This window comes from Poeciliopsis prolifica, unplaced genomic scaffold (genome assembly GCF_027474105.1).
Source record: "Poeciliopsis prolifica strain line A6 unplaced genomic scaffold, Auburn_PproV2 SCAFFOLD016, whole genome shotgun sequence".
Lineage (NCBI taxonomy): Eukaryota > Metazoa > Chordata > Actinopteri > Cyprinodontiformes > Poeciliidae > Poeciliopsis > Poeciliopsis prolifica.
In genome coordinates, this window is record NW_026562391.1 from 695,620 (window position 1) to 715,886 (window position 20,267).

At 40.7% G+C, this 20,267-nt stretch overlaps 1 protein-coding gene across 3 annotated transcripts; it reads left to right on the plus strand.

Moving 5' to 3' along the window:
* Window positions 1-1,151: 1,151 nt before the first annotated feature.
* pla2g6 (phospholipase A2, group VI (cytosolic, calcium-independent)) lies at window positions 1,152-19,682 on the plus strand. Of its 3 annotated transcripts, XM_055041313.1 has the most exons (19): window positions 1,152-1,229; window positions 1,843-2,063; window positions 3,154-3,363; window positions 4,835-5,015; window positions 6,502-6,689; window positions 7,037-7,133; window positions 7,944-8,126; window positions 8,380-8,488; window positions 13,207-13,338; window positions 13,662-13,746; window positions 14,619-14,782; window positions 14,893-15,043; window positions 15,750-15,886; window positions 16,075-16,152; window positions 16,837-16,991; window positions 17,087-17,138; window positions 17,516-17,631; window positions 17,769-17,842; window positions 18,703-19,682. In XM_055041313.1, the coding sequence occupies exons 2-19, from the start codon at window positions 1,849-1,851 to the stop codon at window positions 18,839-18,841; spliced, it is 2,466 nt and encodes an 821-aa protein (XP_054897288.1). In that variant the 5' UTR covers window positions 1,152-1,229; window positions 1,843-1,848; the 3' UTR covers window positions 18,842-19,682. The 3 variants fall into 3 exon arrangements, with proteins under 3 accessions (XP_054897288.1, XP_054897289.1, XP_054897290.1); XM_055041314.1 differs by lacking the exon at window positions 16,075-16,152; XM_055041315.1 differs by lacking the exon at window positions 13,207-13,338.
* Window positions 19,683-20,267: the final 585 nt, after the last annotated feature.

Here is a 20,267-nt window from a genome sequence, read left to right on the forward strand (position 1 = left end):
GCCCGAAATGAGTGGCGATTGTTTAGGGCGTTTGCTTCTTTCCAATCCAGGGCTTAATCATATTAATCATGCAGTCTAAAATCTGAATACCATACAAAGGTCATACTAATACTCTGAAACTCAGAATATCACCAATGCTGTGCTCGTCTTCTACCCTCTGGTGGAAGATATAGGAACTGCAAGCGGCCAGCGACAATTCTTTGTTTTATTCCTCATTTGGGCGTTGCAGATGATTAATGCAACATTCATAAATGTAACAATTTAACAATATCATTGGCATTAACGCAAGTCAACGTGACCAGATCAGTATGACTCAATTTAGCTCTGACTACTAAAATGAATATGTTTTCATAAGAAAATCCTGTCAAATTTGTCACATAAATTTATAATTAATTTATAGTTGTTCTAATTTGTAGGTTTCTAGTTAAAGATATCACTTAAAATCTTAAGTAGAAAGTTTTTGTTGTTGTTTTATCTGATGTGTTTCAAAGGTTAGCATATCTGTTTTATTTTATTGATTTTTTTTGTCCACATATTTATTGCAATCAGACAAGGATTTGCAAAACTAAACATAATTTATTAGGAATGTCGCAATTATGGCCATTTTAAATATAATTAAATGGTTTAACATTGGAATGTTTAGATAACATGACTAAATATAAATGAATTTAGATTAAAATACACTAAAATATATACATTTTTATTAGAACCTTATACCGTTGAAAATAGTTAATAAAAAATATAATGGAAATATTTTAATTTCTAGACTTAGGAAAAAGGATGTCGTAGGAAACATTTTTAATAGAATATAACTGAATAACAATGATCTATAATAATAATAATGTTTACAGGTTAAACAATAATAATAAAAAGAAAACAAAATATGACTTTATCATTTTACATTTAACAGTTATACGTGACTGTAAACAAGTTAATTGCGCAGACTGGTAGGATTTTTATCTGAAGACTAAACCGGGGCAGTTGGACCTACTTTCCTGATGATCCACTGATGCGTCCCGTAGGTTTACATTCTCCGTGGTGACGCAAAACGAACCGGAGCGTCTCCTTCAGTCAGGCCCCGCCCTCCTCATCCAGCGCGTCTAAACCCTGCGCTCTGATTGGACGAGCTCGCGTCGATCAAGGTGACCGGAGCAGGTTTGGTTGCGGCGTCGGCTGTTGATGTAGCTGTCAAAAGTCAGGCTGTCCGTCGCGCTGAGAGCAGCTAGCAGGTAAGCTCGCTGGTTTTAAACCGGTTTAATGCGATTAGCAGCAACTGGCGACTAAATACCCGAATCATCTTTCCGCTGTACCATCATTAAAGAACTTTAAACCAGAAACATGGAGGACAGAAGTGTGGTTTCCATACATGATTGTGCATTGCGTGGCGCTGCTATGCGCTCCTTGTATGATAATGGACTCGGAAAATAGATGAGCATCATTGGTGGAGCTGTTTGTTCAGCATCCAGACAATGAGCAGCTGTTTTTGTATTCAGTCTTCATAGAAAAATGAAGGTCACAGACAGAGATGGCGCTGTTACCAGCTGAAGTCAGCCCTGCTGGTCAAACCACCAAACCACCAACATTGGAAATCAATTGTGTTCATGACATGTGGAGCACTGCTTTTCTTAGAAAGGGTGTAACTGAACAGCAAAAATAGCAACATGGTGAAAAAAAAACAAAACTTGTTGCTCCACTTAAATTATGACATCACTCCCCAGGGGACTGAATAAATCATTCATGCTGACAAGAGCTGCTCTGGTAAACAGAGGGATGCTGGTTTAACACACATTGCAGATCAGGGATCTGAGATCTACTCTGATTAATTGTGGTCCTTGTTTTAAGGTAGCGATGCAGTTCCTGGGCCGGCTGCTGGACACCGTCTCCTCCGTGTCGACCCTCTTCACGAACCCTTACCGGGTCAGAGACGTCCAGCTGTCTGATTATGGAGGAGGAGGCAAAGTTCGGCTGAAGGAGGAAGGACGCATGGTCCTGTACAAAAACACACAGTACCAATCATGGGACTGTGTCCTCCTGTCCCCTGAAACGCCCACTGTGGCTCTAAGGTCAGTATAGATCACCACAGTAGAAAGTTAATGTCCTCATTTTTCTCAACAGTGGAGGTTTGCTTGTTTTTTTAACTTATTTATTTATTTCCCGTTACCTTTGACTACCATTGTTAAGCACGTCTATAGTTCTCTCTCATGTAGATTGAAACCTGAAAAACAGGTAAAATGGGCTCAGCTGCTTCAAAGCCTGTAGAACAAGTCAAGGAATATTCTGTGTATTTTCTCTAGAATTACTTGTGGAATGTTTTGTGTGTTTTTCTGGATTTTCTAAAGCCACTCCTAAAGCGTGAACTGTCTGAGTTTTAAAACGCCAGTTATTGTGAATGCGTCAATATATACAAAACATCCATAAAGTGCTTTGCTAAAATATTCCCATGCCATAGACATTTTCAAACACAATGTTACAAACATTGTGCTTGTTTTTTTCCTGTCACACAAGCAGTTTGTTGGCAAATTATAGCACCCCGTACTTCTGGTGGCACTTAGCTGGACCACAAAATGGCGGCAGCAAAAGTTTCCAAACAATTATTCAGTTAAGAATCCATAATTCAACCCATAATTGAATAAATTTTTCTTATGTTATTACCCAATTGATGTGTACATAATCACAATACAATACTTTGTCCTTTTTGAATTCTGCACCTCAGAATGAACTAAAACTACTACTACTAATCAAAACTAAACTGAAACAAAACGATAGCAAATAACATCTAGCAAACACACGCAAACACTATTACAAGCCTGTTTTCTGCCCCTTTTTCTCGAATACCCCTAAATAAGACAGTCATATTTTTATTTGCTAATTATGTTAAGTCATGCATTATTTTTCTTCCTGTTTACAGAAGGTTATGTTGGGTAATTGCCCAACATAACCTTCTGTTATGTTGGGCTGTCGCATATAATCCCAGTGAAATGAAGAATAAGATGTGAAAATATTCAAAAGCTGCACTTGACAGAGAAAAGAAAGGGTGTCATTCTCATTCATAGAAATCAAACTGGTTAGGTTTACCACATTTCTGCAGGGCAAACTTCAGTTTCTCCTTTCACTTCTTGGAAATGGTTTGGTTTCCCACTGTGCCGTCCGCAGGCTGTTTCAGGTGGGGTCAGAGGAGGATGCCATGAACTGGTTCCCCCAGTACGCCCTCAAGCTGCGGCCTTTCTACGAGATTCTGCCCCTGAAGGCGGACACGGTGCAGACCATCGTGGACTGCATTCGCAGCCATCCTGACTGGAGCTCTGCTCACATCGCTGTGGACACGGGCATGAGAGAGTGCCTCAAGCATAACTACGTTCAGAGGTAGCAAACCAAGCTTCTCCATACTTCGTTCATGGTATTTACCTTTCACTCAGAGTGAGGGAGCAAATGAACATGATTTATGAATCACATACAAAAGAACAGAGGTGACCAAAGTGTTGTGCTCTAAACCCGCTCAAAACAGATCAAAACTATACGATACATTGTCATTTTATTTATTTTTTTTTACATGTTGGTATCGGTCCGATAAATGAAACCGAACAACCAGTATTGGTCTTCATCTGGTTGCCATTTGTTTTTGGTAGTCTTTTTTTTTTCCAAAGGTGTTGAAACAGTAGAGAAACACATATAATATTATTTGTTATCATCCATAACAGCAATATTAACATTGGATATCAATATCGTCTCACTTTTTTATACAGCCAAATAGAGGTTTAATGAAGAAAAACAAATTAAGTGGGTTAGCATTGGGATTAGCAGTGGTTCCTAACAACTCATGATGTCATTCAGGATGTATCACACTGCAAACTGAGCTGCTAGGATGTCATGATGGGTTTGAAACCGCAACTGTCTTCAGACAGAGGCCTCTTCAGATTAGTTGGAGGACTGTCTGCTAGTGGAGACTCTTCTTGCCCTCATTGTCATGTACTTTGACTCTCAGAGGATACTTGGATGTTAGGAGTAACAACGACATTTAATTTCCCTTTTGAATAATTAAAAGTATTTCTCAATTGAATTGAATCAGGAACATTAAAAATATGAACCAAATTGAACAAAAATGGCAACGTAACTAAATGTTATTGTTGGAAAAAAAAATGGGAATACAATGTTTGAAGACGCATTCGGCAAATCGGATGAAAATCTTCATTTTGCTTTCGTTTAACTGTAGATTTTAACTAGCCGTGGAGCATTTTCCCAATATGGATCCTTGAGGGATACCATAATTTACACATTTACTCTTCCAAAAACAAACAAATTCAGTTTACACAGAAAGATTTGTAAGCCTCCTTCTTTCCAAAGGTAACACAAATAATAAATGGTCAGCACGGGCCACTCCAACTAACAGGCGTTGAACTGCCATTAAGGGTTTAAAAGGCTTTGAACTGTCAAAATCATTTAAGAGTTTTTGTAAAGCCATTAGCCTCAAATGCATTCACAACACTGCTACTTTCTTCGACTAACTCCTAGGTGCCTGTTTTATGCATCCTAAAAAGAAAATCTAAATCTTCTCTTTGTACTTTTGGAAACTTTCTGTTGAGTTCCCCAGAATTCAAACTAGTAGACTGAAAGATTCTCAGCATGTTCAAAGCTCTGCTCGTCGGTCTGTGCAGCATGCCATTAAAACACAAGCCAGCCATAAACCTGGAAGCTCAGCGAGCCGGCCGTTGTTTCTCTGTGGATGTAATTGGAACCTCCTGGGAGCCTTTTCTTAACAGCCAGCATAGCTGTTTAGTAAGTCATTCTCCAGTGTTGCACTTTGAAAGGTCAAACCTTCTACAATTTCTGCTCTCAGTCAGATCAACGCGCGGGACGCGTCTGGCCAGACGCCTCTGCACCTGGCGTGCGAACGGGGCGACTTGGCGTGCGTGAAGGAGCTGCTGGACGAGAGCCAGGCCCGCACCGACATCAGAGACCAGAACGGAGAAACCCCCATGCACTACGCCGCCAAGCAGGATTCCCCCGTCATCATCCAGGTGAGACTTGAAGAATACCCAGGTCAAAGGGCATTTACAGCCTGAAGGGAGCTGCACTGATGATTGATGAATTTTGGTTTTGCACAGCTATTAAATATGTTTCAGCCCAGTTTCTTATTCATATGTTTTTAAAGGAGCAAATATAAAAAAAAAACATCTTGGATATTCAAGGTCAAACCGATGCACTGAATTTCTTCACACCATAGTATCGTGTTACTTTCCCACTCTGGATACGTAGTTGTCAGTGACGGGTATGAACGCTTGGGAAAATGCAAAGCTAAAGCCTGCAGCAGTCTGTCACAAACATCACACCTGACTTGTTGTGGGAAGAGTTCTGCAGTTCAAGGGGCACATTAGTTTTACTGAAAAACATATTTTGAAACGGGTTTCTAATAATTGCACATTTTTTCAAAGTATGTGGACAAGTGCACACAGGTTGTGAGTCTGGGAGGGGGTTATTTGTAGCTAGAAGGAGGAGAAATGCTCAGAGTAGCCGACAGATTTGAAGAACATTCAACCTGAGCTATAATTACCGAGGCGTTTGAAACCGAAGACAGTGGAAGCCCAGAAATCCTGTTTAAAAAGAAGCTGCATTTTATACTAAATGTTGATACGAGGGGTACACAGATTGGAGTTTTATGATATTTATTTTTAAATAAGCCTAACAAACTGATTCCAATTTATTTTGACTTAAAAGAAGCTAAATGTAACAAAGTTGCTAAGTTGTTAGCAACTTCAGCTAGCAACTTACCTGCATGTGGGCAGGTCTTTCACTCAGTCTTCTCTCACAGCAGAGCAAAAGGCAACACTGACTGATTTTTCAGACCTTTGCAGAGGTCTGAAGAAGTTGCATTTCTTTGCAGTATGCAACTTTTACAAAAATATGTTTTTTAAATATTTGTTAAAACTGTCAAAATGTTGTGACAGTATTGTAGCGGGAAAATAATCTGCGGAAAGAAAAAAAAAATCAAGTTTCTCCTCCTGGTGCTGCTACTGCTGTCTGAAGAAATGCACAGCTCCCAGTCAAAAACAACCAATCAGAGCCAGGAAGAGGGTCTTTGCGCTGTTGATCATGCTTGTGTACACGCGGCTCGGTGTACTAATGGCGGAGAATCAACCTATCGTTCCAGGAAAACTGTTTATGTGCCATCAATTAGCCTGAGCACTGCATAGCAGAGATCAAGGGGGAGGGTCTGAGTGGCGCATACATGAGATTACTGCAGCTTTAAGTATCCTCGATCACGCAAAATTAAGAAAATTAAAGAAATTTGTCCGGCTAATTTATTTCTTCTGATAAATTATCTCTTGGAAAGGAATCAGAATTAGCCTGAATCTGTATCAGCAGGTCATCGGTTTAGAAAAACTGGAAATCAAGTTGGGTGTGGCTGTGACATCACTAAAAATAATAATTGAAGAATACTTCACAGCCTACAATCGAGCAATATTTCCTTTTTCTAAACGTAACTTTCCACGCCGTCCTGTCCAGGCTCTGTGCTCACGGCTGTGCTCAGGGGTGAATGAGCTCAACAGCAACGGAGAAACGCCGCTCCACGTGGCCTGTCGCCTGGGCCGGGTGGAATCCGTCAAAGCCCTACTGGAGGGGGGGGCCAAGTGCGACACCATGGGCAGCACAGGAAACCCCATCCACACCTCCATGAAATACAGCGAGAAGGGGTGAGCGGACAAACAAAAACAACAAGCTGGAGCTGCGTTTTTTTTCCCCTCCTTGGGCTACAAGAATTGTCTCCAGGAAGGAAGTGGTTCTGTTTGTTGTTCCTTTGCCCTGCAGACTGATTGAATCAGTGTAAATCAATGTTTCTGATTGGTTTTGTGCTTTGTACTAATTGTGTATAAAACATCATTATGAAACGGCCTTACACGAGAATTAAAACAGCATTTTAGCTAAAGTGAAACTTTGACAAACCTGCTAAATGCCAGCGAAAATGCCATAAGCATCGGAAATGATAAATGATTAAATATGGGAAATGTGAGGTTGTCTATACGGTGTGTTTGTCTGTCAGCTGCGTGGAGGAGATTCTCAAAGCAGATCCGTCCCAGCTGCAAGCCGAAGACTCCATGTACGGAGGGACGCCCCTGCACTGGGCCAAAACCGCTGAGGTACAGGCTTCTGCATGCACTCTAACTGTTAATGTTACATATTATTAATTAATTACACTGAGCTCCATGATTTATATCCTGATGAGTAATACTTTGTTTACAGAGACTCTGTTTGGTTCAGTTGTGTGTTCATTTCCTTTTTTTAGTTTTGCTGGTCGTGTTTTATTTTGGATATTTAAAATACCATGTTAAATATTCTTTATGAAATTAATGTGTACGAGTCAGGACGCGCCGAGCCACTTTATTCCATTTAGTATCGACCGGTACTGATCCGATACAGAGGAACAGAGCTGGATCCTCTTAAAATGTTGCTTTTTTAAAAAGCACAGGAAAACAAATTTATTTAATAACTAAATAAACTATATTTTTACCATGTTTTCACATGCATCTTGCTCAAACATGTAAAAACAACACAACTTTAATTTGCTCAATTGTGCAGTTAGAATCAGGCACATTGTCACAAATATCTGATGTAGAACTTTTTCAATATCAGGACCGTTACAGGTATTAATTTTGGCTTGGTGCATTTCTGTTCATTAGTCTTTGAGAGGACGGACGTGCATCATCATGGCATTACTAAAACATTGCTTGGAAATGATCTCAAAACAACAACATTATCGCTTATCGCAATAATTACAGGGCCAATCTATTGTCCAGCGAAATGTGCTGGATGATTTGAGTTGATGGCAGGAAGCTACGTTGTTGATTCATTTAAAGGCTTAAATTAATCGACTTCCCCATGAAACGTTAAATGAAACTTTGAACTTAATATGAAAAAGGAAGGAGATTGTTTTGCTTCTTCTCTGACAGATGTGCCGCATGCTGCTGGACCGCGGCTGTGAGATAAACTACCTCAGTAAGACCGGCGAGAGCGCCCTCCACATTCTGACCAAGAAGGGCCGCTTTGAGGCCGCCATGGTGCTGCTGACCCACGGGGCCAACGCCAACCTGAAGGGCCAGGACGGAAACACGGCCCTGCACCTCGCTATGAAGGTCCCTGTTTTAACAGACGTTTGTCTTTTTATGGGTTTAAAGCAACACTATCTCATGGACATTTACAGATTGTATTGAAATAAAAAATAAAACTTTTAAGTGAATAAGAATCTATAATTGCAAAATGATTTCCAGAGAAATTTATTATTTAAAAAAATCTTATTTGATGTTTTGATGTCATTTATTGCATTGGACTGTAGTTTATTCCTATATACAACAATAATGCTTTTTTTTCTGTGCCTGTCCTCACTAGATGGACCACATGGAGCTGATTAAAGGTTTGATTGTGTTTGGCGCCGATGTTGAGATCCACAACGACCTGGGAGAAACACCCGGGCTGATCGCAGCTCGCACCAGCAAAGGTGGGAGAGATCAACGGTTAAACCGCGACGGCTGCTAGCCTGGTTTGTTAAAAAACATAAAAATTAACAATAAAGTAAGTTACTTCTGAACTAAGATGATGATTCAAGTCATTGGATCTCACTTAAGAGCATGTGTTGTAGTGTAAATAACAGAAATGTGCATACTTACAAGTGAAAATATCCAAGAAAGTCTGTGTTAAAATTCTGTGTAATTTTTGTATTTATTAATGAATCTTTAGAGGCATAAAAAGAGGAATTTTTTTCACAGCTTGAAGAAAAACGAACCCTCAGTTTTGTGTTCTTTTCTGTGACATTCAGTACTGATGTGATGAGCTACTTAAAAATTAGAGCTTTTAAGTTGCTCAGGAAATTATTTTGAATCCACGACGCCTTGGTCTAGTCAGAAATTTCAGTGAATTAGACCATCATTAATTTTTTGTATTTTATAAAAACACTCAATTGATCTGATAATCTTTTTAAAATGTACAGAAATCACTATTTTACTTTGAGTTCCTTAATTTCTCAGTGTGGAAAAAAAATAGTTTGAAGAACCATTTCTGTGGATAGTTAGTGGGTGGAAATAAATTTGTCTAGATGTCAAAAATAGAACCATTGTAGAGCAAACTCTAAATAAACATGTCAATGCAAAGTGTTGAAGAGACATTATGGACATTTAAACTGTTAAAATAAAAAATGAATATAAATGGAACAGTTCAGTCAAATATAAATCTATTGTTAATCTCTTTATACTAAATATTTTTTTAAAAATTAGTTCAATATTTAGTCACGACTTCATCTATAATTTGAGTCATGCAGAACTGATCTGATCGTTTCCATTGCAACGATCAGAAGGAAGACCGGGCCACAGAACTACAGTGAGTTCATTGATGAGGTCATCGATGACATCACATACATCACAATAGATCAAAGTGTTCTGAGCCTTTAAACGTTGGAATCTCAAGACATTGAACATTCAGGATCCAGACATCGCCTTCATTATTAGTGTTTCGTAGATATGATTAATTTTTCTCACGCTCTCGTGCCGTTTGCCCTGCCGCTCGGCTGGGGACTCGGATACATGATCACTAAAGGCATGGAGAAAATGTTGGAATACTTTAGTGACACAGATTCAGATTTTGATGGCATGGACATGGAAGAAACCGACCCGGCGGGGAAGGTTTCTTCTCCCACTGAGTCTGTGAGGGTCCCCAACGACCAGGCTACCCCGGCTGGGGTAGCCCTCTCACCCTCAGAGAGCTCTGCCCCGGCTGGGGTAGTTCTCTCTGAGGAAGAGAGCAAACTCGTTGGGGACAATGCAAGTCTGGCTGGTGAAGAGGTTTTTTTCATATTAAATGATGTTCGTTTATGTATAATATAAATGTAATATTTTTTGATTCACAGTCCAGGTGTTTTTCTGTGCAGCTGAAAACGGTGTACAAACTAATGAAACATGATGTGTCTACTGAAGTAAGTTTTCCAGGGTTGTTGAACTTCCCCAGACAGTTATTTGGGAACTCACTGTTTTTCCCGTGGCCTTCCTTGCATGGAGATAGAGTGTTTAGTTTTCACTTCCCATAGACATTACAGTGAATGAGTATACAAGGATCAATGGACCCGGAGGGGGACGTTGACCTTTGGAGCAAATGTTTTGGGCGGAAACCATGCAGATGACAGAAGCTCCACCAGACACCGAAGAGGACAGGGACGTTTCAGAAAACCTTTGCAAGTTTTCAAATAACTTGACTAACAGCTGGGTGAACGCCGCGTTACAATCTGTCCTGAATCTGAGCGAGACGAAGCAATGTCTCGCTCAGGAGAAGATCTTCTTGGAGGCGTCGCCAATTCCCTCCTGCTCTGGTTTAATTCTATCAGCAATTCGCAATCCCGGCAAACATATTTCTCCTGAGGAGATAAAGCCAATCCTGGAAGAACTGACAGCGAGGGACCTGGGAAAGGGCGGGGAATTCGAAGTTAGATCATTGGTGGAGCTGGTTTAGTCTGGCTGGACTCGTTTGGTGGAAAGACCGACACAGAGTTGTTCAGTCAGGGCAGCTGCTCCACATGCCAGGCTAATTGTTTGGAGCTCTTAAGCAATGGCCCTGTAATTGAACTGCCAACACCTCGTTTTGAGGACAACATCCAAACACTTTTTAGACGGTGGTTAACTTTAGGGCTCAAAACAATTTGTCCTGGCTGTGGAGCAGAGCTGAGTTACAAGCACTGCCTGACGAACAACAATGTGTTGGTGTTCCACCTGCCGCAGTCAGCCAGACTAGGCCAGCGCAATAAACTGACCCCCAACCAGTCCCTCACTGTACAGGGAGAACATGGACCAGAAGTCTACAAATTGTCATCAGTCATCTGCAATGGTTCTGACAAATCCAAATTCTACACATGCATACCTCACGGAGCTCAGGTAGTAAAAGCCATTGATGATCATGTCTTCACTGCAGCGGCTGTCTGCAGTGAAGACATGAACAGGAGGGATTTCTGTATGTCTATGAAAAAGAAAGGAAGAGATAGATTTGAAATAAAAGTTTTCTCCAGCCCCTCCTCTCAAAAGCGTTAAAGCTGAGAGGAGCTAGAAATTTCTAAATTAGTTTCTGAAAATTTTCTGGGATGGATGGGTAAAAAGATAAGACAGGTTTCCTGTTTGCAGGTTTCTCTCCGGGCGCTCCGGCTTCCTGCCACAGTCTAAAATCATGACTGTTTGGGTAATTGGCCTCTAAATTCTCCTTAGATGTGAATAAAACATTAATTTTGTGAACAAAACAGTTGCACAGTGGCTCAGTTGGGAGAACTGTTGCCTTGCAGCAACAAAGTCCTGGGTTTGAATCCCCTCTCTCATAACTCTCTTCCCTAGAGCCTTTATTTCAGAATAAAAGCTCAGAAATAATTAAATGTATTTCTGACACGTAATTACAAAATGTCAGTCATACATTTTGTAATTAAATTTCATAAATGACATATAAAAAAGAAACTTGTAGGTTTCTCTCCGGGCGCTCCGGCTTCCTGCCAATGTCTGAAAGGGTTAGGGTATATATAAAAAGATTAGACAGGTTTCCTGTTTAATCTGTAATGTTTAGACGGGAATATATATATATAGAAAAAAATTCCCTTCTCACCCACCGCGGGTGGTTCTTATCCTCTGAGCTCGGGTCCTCTACCAGAGGCCTGGGAGCTTGAGGGTCCTGCAGTATCTTGGCTGTGCCAAGGACTGCACATTTCTGGACTGAGATGTCTGATGTTGTTCCTGGGATCTGTTGTAGCCACTGCTCCAGTTTGGGGGTTACTGCCCCGAGGGCCCCGATGACCACAGGCACCACTGTGGTCCTCACCTTCCAGGCCCTCTCCAGTTCCTCCCTGAGGCCCTGGTATTTCTCTAGTTTCTCGTGCTCCTTTTTCCTGATGTTGCAATCACTTGGTATTGCTACATCTACCACAACGGCTTTCCTCTGATGTTTATCCACTACGACAATGTCTGGTTGGTTCGCCATTACCATTCTGTCTGGATCTGGAAGTCCCACAGGATCTTAGCTCTGGCGTTCTCCACCTCCTTTGGGGGTGTTTCCCACTTTGATTTCGGGGTTTCCAGTCCATATTCTGCACAGATGTTTCTGTACACTATGCCTGCCACTTGGTTATGTCGCTCCATGTACGCTTTCCCTGCCAGTATCTTGCACCCTGCTGTGATGTGCTGGACTGTCTCAGGGGCCTCCTTGCACAACCTACACCTTGGGTCTTGTCTGGTGTGGTAGATCTGGGCCTCTATTGCTCTGGTGTTTAGGGCCTGTTCCTGGGCGGCCAGGATGAGGGCCTCTGTGCTGTCTTTGAGTCCAGCTTTTTCCAGCCATTGGTAGGATTTACTGATATCAGCCACTTGGGTTATTTGCTGGTGGTAAATCCCATGTAGGGGCTTGTTTGACTCACTGATCCACACCACCAGGATCTACAGCACGGACTTTGGGATGTCATTCGGACTAGAGAAGTGTGGTCGGCTGATCACAAAGAGGGGGAAGGTGATCCGCACAGAAGGAGTCTCACTTCCACAAGGAACAATAGCAGACATAGAGGACAGTTACAAGTACCTAGGTATACCACAAGCAATTGGTAACCTCGATGAGGCTATATATATATATATATATATATATATATATATATATATACATATATATATATATATGTATATATATATATATATATATATATATATATATATATATCTATATATATATATATATTCGATCCATTGAAGTGTATGTTAAGCCACACAACATAGGAGCTGAACTGTTATTTGTTATATTTTAACCAATTAGTTGTGAAATTCAGCTCACAGAGTCAGCCAGATGATCCAAACATTGTTATTATATGATTATTATTAGTTTTTTTTTTTAAATGGATCTGTTGTCGACTCATAAAGAAGCTTCCAGTAAAATCTGACTTTGTTCCGAGTGGAAAATGATGCTTAATGGAGTTTCCTGTCATTTATTGATTTCTTTGTTGTTGTTTTTTTGAAGATGCATGATGATTGCTAACCGTTTGCAAATCTCTCTGCTTACTCTTCTCCCTCCTCTCTGTCTGTTGCTTATCTCTCCATCTCAATTGATTTCCCTCTCTGTCTGTCTGTCTGTCTGTCTGTCTGTCTGTCTGTCTGTCCTGTGTTCGTGGCATGCCTGCATGCCCACCATGTTGGCTTGTGTTTTGTACTAACTTGAAAGGTCCTAATAGAAAGATCCTGCTGGACATGCTGTGTAGTGTAGGAGTGCAGCGCTGCCTTCCTCGCTCCCCCAGCAGCCCTCCTCCTCTGCCTCCTCCTCCGGTCTCAAACAAGTCCAAGCCTCGAGCCATAGGTAACGGCAGCACCCAGGAGCCTGAGAAGACCCGTTTGTTTCAGGAGCTTTAGCACTGAAACAAACGGTTAATCTGACTAATGGGCCTCTTATTATTGCATTTGATCAAATATGACTGTGTTTACACTAAGGCATTGCTTGCAATTTCCGAGTGCTCTGAAATTATATCAACTAATCCACTTTTAGTACAAGTGCAGCATCAAGATTGATAATTTGCTATTTTAAAGTGATGCTTGATGCTTCTTTTCGAACGGCTTCATAGCTTTTAGGAATCCCAGTCTCCTCTTCGCTTTTTCATCATTTTGACAGCGTGTGTTTCACAGGGTTTGAGGACATCCTGTACGTCGGGGCTGCAATCGGAGCAATCGGAAAATCTGAAATTGATGGACAAGTAGCGGAGAAAAAGAAGTAAGTGTGTGAAATGTTTGTTGAGAGCGAAATTTAATTTCCTTCATTTTGGATGATCGGCCGATGCTTGCACGAGAAACCGATCACATCAAAATATTCAAAGGTCTAAAACATTTGTAACTTTATTAAAGGATAAAAAAAAAAATCAACAAAACGTGTTCAAATTATTGATCTCAGTATTGATTGTTTCGATGAGTTGTTGCGCAATTCACTGCATTTCGGTTCCATCAACAAGAAAAAGCGATATCGTAACAGACTGAATGTCATGTTTTTTAAAGTCATCAATGCTCGGTTTATGGGGCGCAGGCGGTTGCCACGGCAACGGGTGTGCTTAAACGACGGAGAGAGAGTAAAAAGGTGCGAGTGGTTTCGAGTTGATCACCTGTTCGGGTTGTGCCACCTTTGCTGACCTTCGCTGTGGTTCATCACAGCCGCTGGAGTTTCTGAACGTTCAATAAACGACAAACTCGGACTAATTACCTCGTTTGTTTGCAGTAAACGTCACAACAAACGTCAAATGGCTTCCAGGGCCATAATTATGTGAAATTGAATGAATTGTCTTAATATTTTGAAGTGTAGTTTGATGCTCTCTGGCATCTTGCTGTGAGCTCACAGTCTGAAAGGATTTTCCTCCATCAAACATGCTACTTATTTTTGTCTATTTAGTGGAAATATTGAGGTCGGTGAAATTTTCACCAAAATAACATTTTTCAGCCTCCACTGTTGAGAATGAGTTACTCTAAGTTTTCACAATACATTTCCTTCTATTCTTCAGTCTATAATGTCATAATGTCTTGTTATTTATACATTTATGTAATTTATTTGTAATTTTTTTTAATTGTTAACAGCATTTAATCCAATTTTGCCTGCAGGATAGACAGACTGCTATGTTTGGACGGTGGTGGTATCAAAGGCCTGGTTCTGATCCAGATGCTGATCGCCCTGGAGAAGGAGGCGGGTCGGCCGACCAGGGAGCTCTTCGACTGGGTCGCTGGGACGAGCACCGGAGGCATCCTCGCGTTAGCAATAGTCCATGGTGTGTTTTCGGTTTTCCTACCTTGGTGTGTGTGTGTGTGTGGGTACGTGCGTGCGTGTGTGTGTGTGTGTGTGCCGCCAGAACTAAAAGGTTGTCTCTTCTGTGTGAAGGTAAGTCCATGGAGTACCTGCGCTGCCTGTACTTCAGAATGAAGGAGCAGGTGTTCAGAGGGTCCAGGCCGTATGAATCGGCACCGCTGGAGGACTTCCTGAAGAAAGAGTTTGGAGAGAACACAAAGATGACAGACATCAGATTCCCAAGGTTTAAATCATGTGGCATTAAGAACATTTCAAATATTTGTAAAGCAGGAAATGATAAAATGCTTTAATTCACCAGAACAACAATTACAAACATGCATAAATGTGTTGGTGCTTCGTCCATGTTAAATAAAACATGAGTATCCCAGGAAGAAGTTAACACAAATCAGATTTTGCTTTACTTATTCATTCAGATTAATATTTTGTTTAAAAAAAATTACCTGATGATAATCCCACAAACTTTCAGACGGAGATGATTGTGACTAAACATTTGACAAGATTTGTCACCATCAGATCTTGTAACGTAAATTGTCTCTGATGGTTTTCTTTTATACGTTTCCATAATTTGCACGATAAGCAGGCAGGTCGATCCAAACTGCGACCCCAGGCTGCCCTCCAGCATGTTCGCTCGCTTTAATAAGGCTGAATGCCTCAACGGAATCTGTGACGCTAACTATAGCTGGCATTAGCATAACGGTCATTAAATAACAAAAAAATCCAAAGGAATATCAGCAAATTTGTTCATACTTTATTTGAAAAATAAACAAGTAATCTCAGCATAATTTTACTTGCTTACATAGTCATACGCTAAAAGTACAAAGGTATTGGTCATCTCGTAATTGAATAAATCTGTTCTCATGATTGATTAAATCTTCTCCAGCGTCTTAGGCGTCCTTTCTCCTTTTTCTGTTTTCTGTCTGTCCATCCAGGGTCATGGTGACCAGCGTTCTGGCCGACAGACATCCAGGTGAGCTCCACATCTTCAGGAATTATGACCTTCCGTCTGTCCGCAGAGAGCCCTCCTACGCCACCACCGCCACCTTCAAGCCTCTCACCATCCCACAAGGTACCCACTGGACTGTAAACGTGGCTCGCCGCACTCATTTTATCTATGTGGACCTTTAGCGCCACTAGATGGTGACAAAGTGAGCAGTTCTCCTGCAGAATTAGGTGTTTTTTTTTTTTTTCCAATTTTCTAAATGAATGAAGAAATGCAGTTGTGCTGTTTGAGTGCCAGCCGTGTTGTTGTTGCAGGGTGGGAGGATGAGGATGTGTTGATAGTAGGATACACAGATGAGCCGCCCAGAAAGCGTAGGAAGGTGACAGATGAAGGTGTGTAGACGATGTACGTAGGAGAAAGTTGAGTCATGAAATAGTTCACAACGAAAAGCCTGAAATGTCTTGAAATGTTGTTCATTTAGGCCTTAATGTCAGATCAAGCGTCTCTTCTTTTGTGTGTTTTTCATATCTGTGAATTAAAGCGGTGTTACTAACATGGCAATCTGTGCGTAAAGAAGTTTATTTTCTTAAACATGCAGAAAGCTGAAGCTGCTTGAAATGAAGCGGCTTAATAAAACTGCTGCTATCAAGTTGTTCAAGCCGTCCTATAAAATGGTGCTACGTGCCTGGAAAATATATAATACCGGCCCTTTAAGTATTTTGAGATAAAGCTCATGAAGAATCAGCACAGTCATAAAAGAGACATAACAGTTTTGTTTTGCCTTAATTTTATAGTAGATCAGAGTTCTCAAAAGTTCCTAAATTTATTCTGAAGCTTAAAGACCAAAAACCCACTGAAAGGATCAGCCACGTTCCTCAGGTCAGATTGGGATTAATTGAGTCTGTTAATCCAATAGGATGTGAATAAAAACACATGAAAAAAAGTATTGTTAAATAGCATGTAAGCAAAACTTTAGTCCTTTGTGAGCTCATCTATTTTCCCAGGTCAAGCCTTCTGCTTTAAACCTAAAAGCGTCAAACTTCTTTGCCTCAACGTAATCTGTGTCTTTACGTCAGAACAACTCGTATGGCGAGCCGCCCGCTCCAGCGGCGCCGCACCCACCTACTTCCGACCAATGGGCCGCTTCCTGGACGGAGGGCTGTTGGCCAATAACCCGACGCTAGACGCCATGACAGAAATCCATCAGTTCAACAAGTCATTAAAAGCTGAGGTAGCAGATTTGCAAGCGTTTGTGTTGCTGACTCATCCGTATGTGTAAAGCCGCACTGAGCTGTTCTACAGATGTTTATTTGTCGTCTTTCTCAGGGTCGTGCAGCGAACATCAAGAAGCTGGGGATTGTTGTTTCTCTTGGAACAGGTGGGTCTGACGAAAAACCACAAATGATGTGACTGAAAGGTCAGCTTGTGAAAGTTTTAATCACTTGCATCCATCATGTTTTAAATGCAATCAGCATTTAAAACGACACAAACTGCCTTTGTGTGCCGTTTGTGTTCCTCATGAGTCCAATGAGGAAATGTCCAAAAAGGCTTCAGAGATGACTAAATAAAAAAAAAAGTCCTATAAATATTTCTGGTGCCAACCTCTTTAAAGTTTACGGTTTCAGTATGAGTGTGGATTTGTAACTGCAAATTTTTACGAAATACAACTTGCTTTCAGTTCTATTTTCACATGAACATCGTTCATGGGTTTTAGAGTTTCCGGGTGAAGTCACTGGCGTTGTTGTGTCTTTCCAGGCAAACCTCCACAGGAAGTGGTGACCTCCGTGGACGTTTTCCGACCCTCCAACCCTCTGGAGCTGGCCAAGACGTTCGTAGGCGCCAAGGAGCTGGGCAAAATGTTGGTGGACTGTGTGAGTGCACCGCTCTCATCTTACGCCGAGCTGAAGACATTTCTCGTCTTATTTTTTATTTTTTACTCATGATTCATAATCAAAACGTTCTGCATCGTCCGTTTTGTCTTAAATTCAAAACCTGTCTGGATGCGCAGTGTACAGACTCTGATGGCTGCGCCGTGGACCGGGCTAGAGCCTGGTGTGAGATGATCGACACCATCTACCACAGGTCAGCCGATCGCCAACATGCCACTTTCTTTGCTACATCCTGATTTTTCAGTTTTTATTCACTTCCCTTTTTATTGCCAACATGTCCGCTAATTCACATCTCTTTGTCAAAACCCTTGTGGGACATTTTCGCACGTTTTCATGCTTACAACTGCTGAGTCAAATGACTACTTATCCTTGTGAGGAAGCAGTGAACGTCTACAGAATCCAACAAATGACCAAATAGCCGACTCGCGTCTGATGAAGAAGATAATTGGTAAACGTCCTGCATTTACTCAACTGAGTGATTGGGATTTATTGAGCCTGCATAAAGATGGTGGCGTAGAGCATCAGCCCTTTGAGGGTCCCACCAGTTATACGCATCGCTCACATGGCGCGTTGTGTCTTTGCTGAGACTCTTCAGTAAGTGTTTTCATCTCATGCACTCAACTAAATTTGACCAGATTAAAAGATGATTATCAAATACTTGTTAAATTAGGGAATAGGATACAGAATTTGAGCGAGTAGTCTGTAGTGGTGCAGTGTAGGTGACATGAGTTCGATGAGGAAATGTCCTAAAAAGGCTTCAGAGATGACTAAATTAAAATGTCCTATAAATATTTCTGGTGCCAACCTCTTTAAAGTTTACGGTTTCAGTATGAGTGTGAATTTGTAAAAGTAACCAGAATTAATTGAGCATATAAAAGGAAGAGACTTTTTTTTTTCAAACGGGACTTTTAACTTCCCTAAAATCAGACGAAGTTAAAAGTTTTTGCACATAAAAATGTGATTCCTCCTGATACTTAAAGGTACAATGCCTTCAAACAGATTTGCCAAGTGCTGCAGTAATAAGTGAATTTATCTGCATGTTTCGTTGTGCAGACTGAGCCCCCAGCTGTCCCAGGAGGTGATGCTGGACGAAGTGAGCGACGAGGTTCTGGTGAACATGCTATGGGAAACGCAGATGTATCTGTTTGAGAAACGGGAAGTGCTTCAATCCCTGGCGAAAACGTTGCTGTGAGGCTGACAGGAGAAAGAGACGACGGAGAAGGAGCACAGACATAAACCTGCAGATATTTAACAATCTACAAGAACAGCCAGTATTCTAAGATGAGGAACGATTTTTGCTGCTTCCTGAAGGGCCTGTGTGAGAAACCACCGAAACTTTCGACTGAAATAATCGTGAACCAAAGGAAGTTTCAAACCTGACAGAGATCTGGCACTGAAAGTAACTTGGCATGAATTTATGAAGGGGAGAGACGTGTAGCACTGACCTTAGCACTGATCTTAGTTAGCACTGACCACGTTTTCTGCTTTCTTTACCCTGTTCACAGTTTTTAGATAAACTACCAGAAAGTTTACAATAAAACTTCTCCAGTATAACCATGGAGGAAGTGGTAAAAACAGAATCGCACAGAAACTGTCAGCGTCTGCTGCTGCTTCCCTGTCTTCACTTTGTTGAAGAGAAGCGCTTCAAGCCACGTTTTCTTTTACCCTCAAATATTCACACTTGGGTTTCTTGGGTTTTGTTTCTGTGTAGAGCAGCTGTGAAGATTCACCAGATCTGCCTGACACAATGTCTTTCCACATATCATCCTTTGTTTTCATTTACAGGCCGTTTGTATCGTTACATTATTTCGATGCACTTACACTCCTTACTGCCTATTTCCAAATGTTTTCTGTCTCCATAATGTGAACTGGAAGCTTTTTGCAGAGACTTAAATGTAACAGATCATGGGAGCTGCTGCTACTTGCAAACACAACAAAAGCAAATAAATAATGATTTTGTATTGTTTTTTTTTCTATCATATATTGAGACATTTACTTATATGGTAATAAATTTTATTACGACTGGCATAAGATTTGTTTCTGTTTTTTGTTGCCACAGTTTATTGCAATTGGTATTTTCAATAACTTTACCTAAATAAAAATAAACGTAATAAAGGTAATATTCCTTTGCAACATTAAGAAAACACCAACATAAAAACTACACAAAAAAAATAAACTTATGCAACCGTTTGCTGATGAGTCAGCTGTAGTTTCAAAATCAGATAAAGATATTTCAGGATTAAGTGTGAAAAACACATTTAATGTGAAATTTGTTTTTATCTTCTTCAACTTGCCTTGAATAGCCTTTGTTACTTTTCTTTTTAGTTGTAAGTGTGACGGAGAGTTCCCATGAATAAGCGTCGGTTTCACTTCCTCAAAAAGGAAGGAGCTACTTCTCAGTGTAACGTTGAAGGTTTAACAATGTCAAAGGTTTAATAAACGAGTGATGGGATCACTTTATAAAGGCAGAGTTTCATAAAGAGCAAAGTCGAAGTTTATTTATATGTCACATTTACAACAGTCTCAGCTGATCAAAGTCCTTCACAACAAACATACAAAAAGAAAAGAAAATTAGGTTTAGTAAAATAATAAGACAAAGATACTGTTAAATAATGAAG

What these genes read in the sequence shown, in the direction of transcription:
- pla2g6 (XM_055041313.1), top strand. Translation starts at nt 1,849, where the DNA reads ATGCAGTTCCTGGGCCGGCTGCTGGACACCGTCTCCTCCGTGTCGACC. An exon ending in ACGCCCACTGTGGCTCTAAG is followed by an intron (nt 2,064 to 3,153) that starts GTCAGTATAGAT and finishes TGCCGTCCGCAG; the next exon opens with GCTGTTTCAGGTGGGGTCAG. An exon ending in ATGAAATACAGCGAGAAGGG is followed by an intron (nt 6,690 to 7,036) that starts GTGAGCGGACAA and finishes TTTGTCTGTCAG; the next exon opens with CTGCGTGGAGGAGATTCTCA.